This window comes from Cucurbita pepo, chromosome LG18, assembly GCF_002806865.2.
Source record: "Cucurbita pepo subsp. pepo cultivar mu-cu-16 chromosome LG18, ASM280686v2, whole genome shotgun sequence".
Classification (NCBI taxonomy): Eukaryota; Viridiplantae; Streptophyta; class Magnoliopsida; order Cucurbitales; family Cucurbitaceae; genus Cucurbita; species Cucurbita pepo.
The window spans coordinates 133,164-133,858 of record NC_036655.1 but is presented as its reverse complement, the minus strand read 5'-3'; the positions used below and the strand labels follow the sequence as shown (position 1 = coordinate 133,858).

General features: G+C 35.5%; 1 protein-coding gene across 1 annotated transcript in view; it reads right to left on the bottom strand.

Moving 5' to 3' along the window:
- LOC111779795 (protein transport protein Sec24-like At3g07100) overlaps window positions 1-695 on the bottom strand; it is a 14,720-nt gene that overhangs the window by 11,128 nt on the left and 2,897 nt on the right. The window contains exon 4 of the mRNA XM_023659947.1: window positions 445-635. Coding sequence (XP_023515715.1) covers window positions 445-635 — 191 coding nt within the window. The remainder of the gene's footprint in view (window positions 1-444; window positions 636-695) is intronic.

Sequence of the window (695 nt, the reverse complement as noted above, 5' to 3'; positions counted from 1 at the left end):
GATATCAATCAAAGGCATGCACTTCCCAGTCCTTTGCCATAGGCAAATCACCTGAGTGCGCCTTGAAAGCATTAATTTTGATTAACCAAAATAGAATATAAAAAGGATGTAGTATGAGTTCTAGGACCATGAGTTGCTTGTTAGTAGGTCGTTAGGTTGTTGGTTAGTTTTTAAACAGTTAACTGACCGTTAATTGTTATTGGTTTACATTTCAGTTGGTTATAATAAAGGTATGAATACCAGTTAGGACGGCAATATATTCAGCAATAAGTTTTCACCAAAGAAACTTCCACATCAACCTAAAAGCCACCTTTCATTTCATACTATGGTCATTTTTTTAGTTTGGAAAAAACAATTCTTAAGAGAGAATATACAAAGAGAAGGAGAAGATGAAGAAAATAAAACTAATAATAATAATAGTAACAATTGTATAGAAATGTTTACCTCTAACATCCCACTTCTAACAGCAGATATAGAAACATCGATAAGGAAAAAGTATAGTGGAGGCATAGGTGGCCGAACCATATACTCGGTTGGAGCAACAAAATCCACACTACCCTTAGTGAGCTCGGGTCGCTGATCCAAATCAATTCTCTGGCCAGTGCCATCCAAATGGGCAAAATAATCTCCTGGAACTGAATAAGGAATCAACGTAAATGAGTATAATCCAACAGGGGAAATAGTGATATACAAAA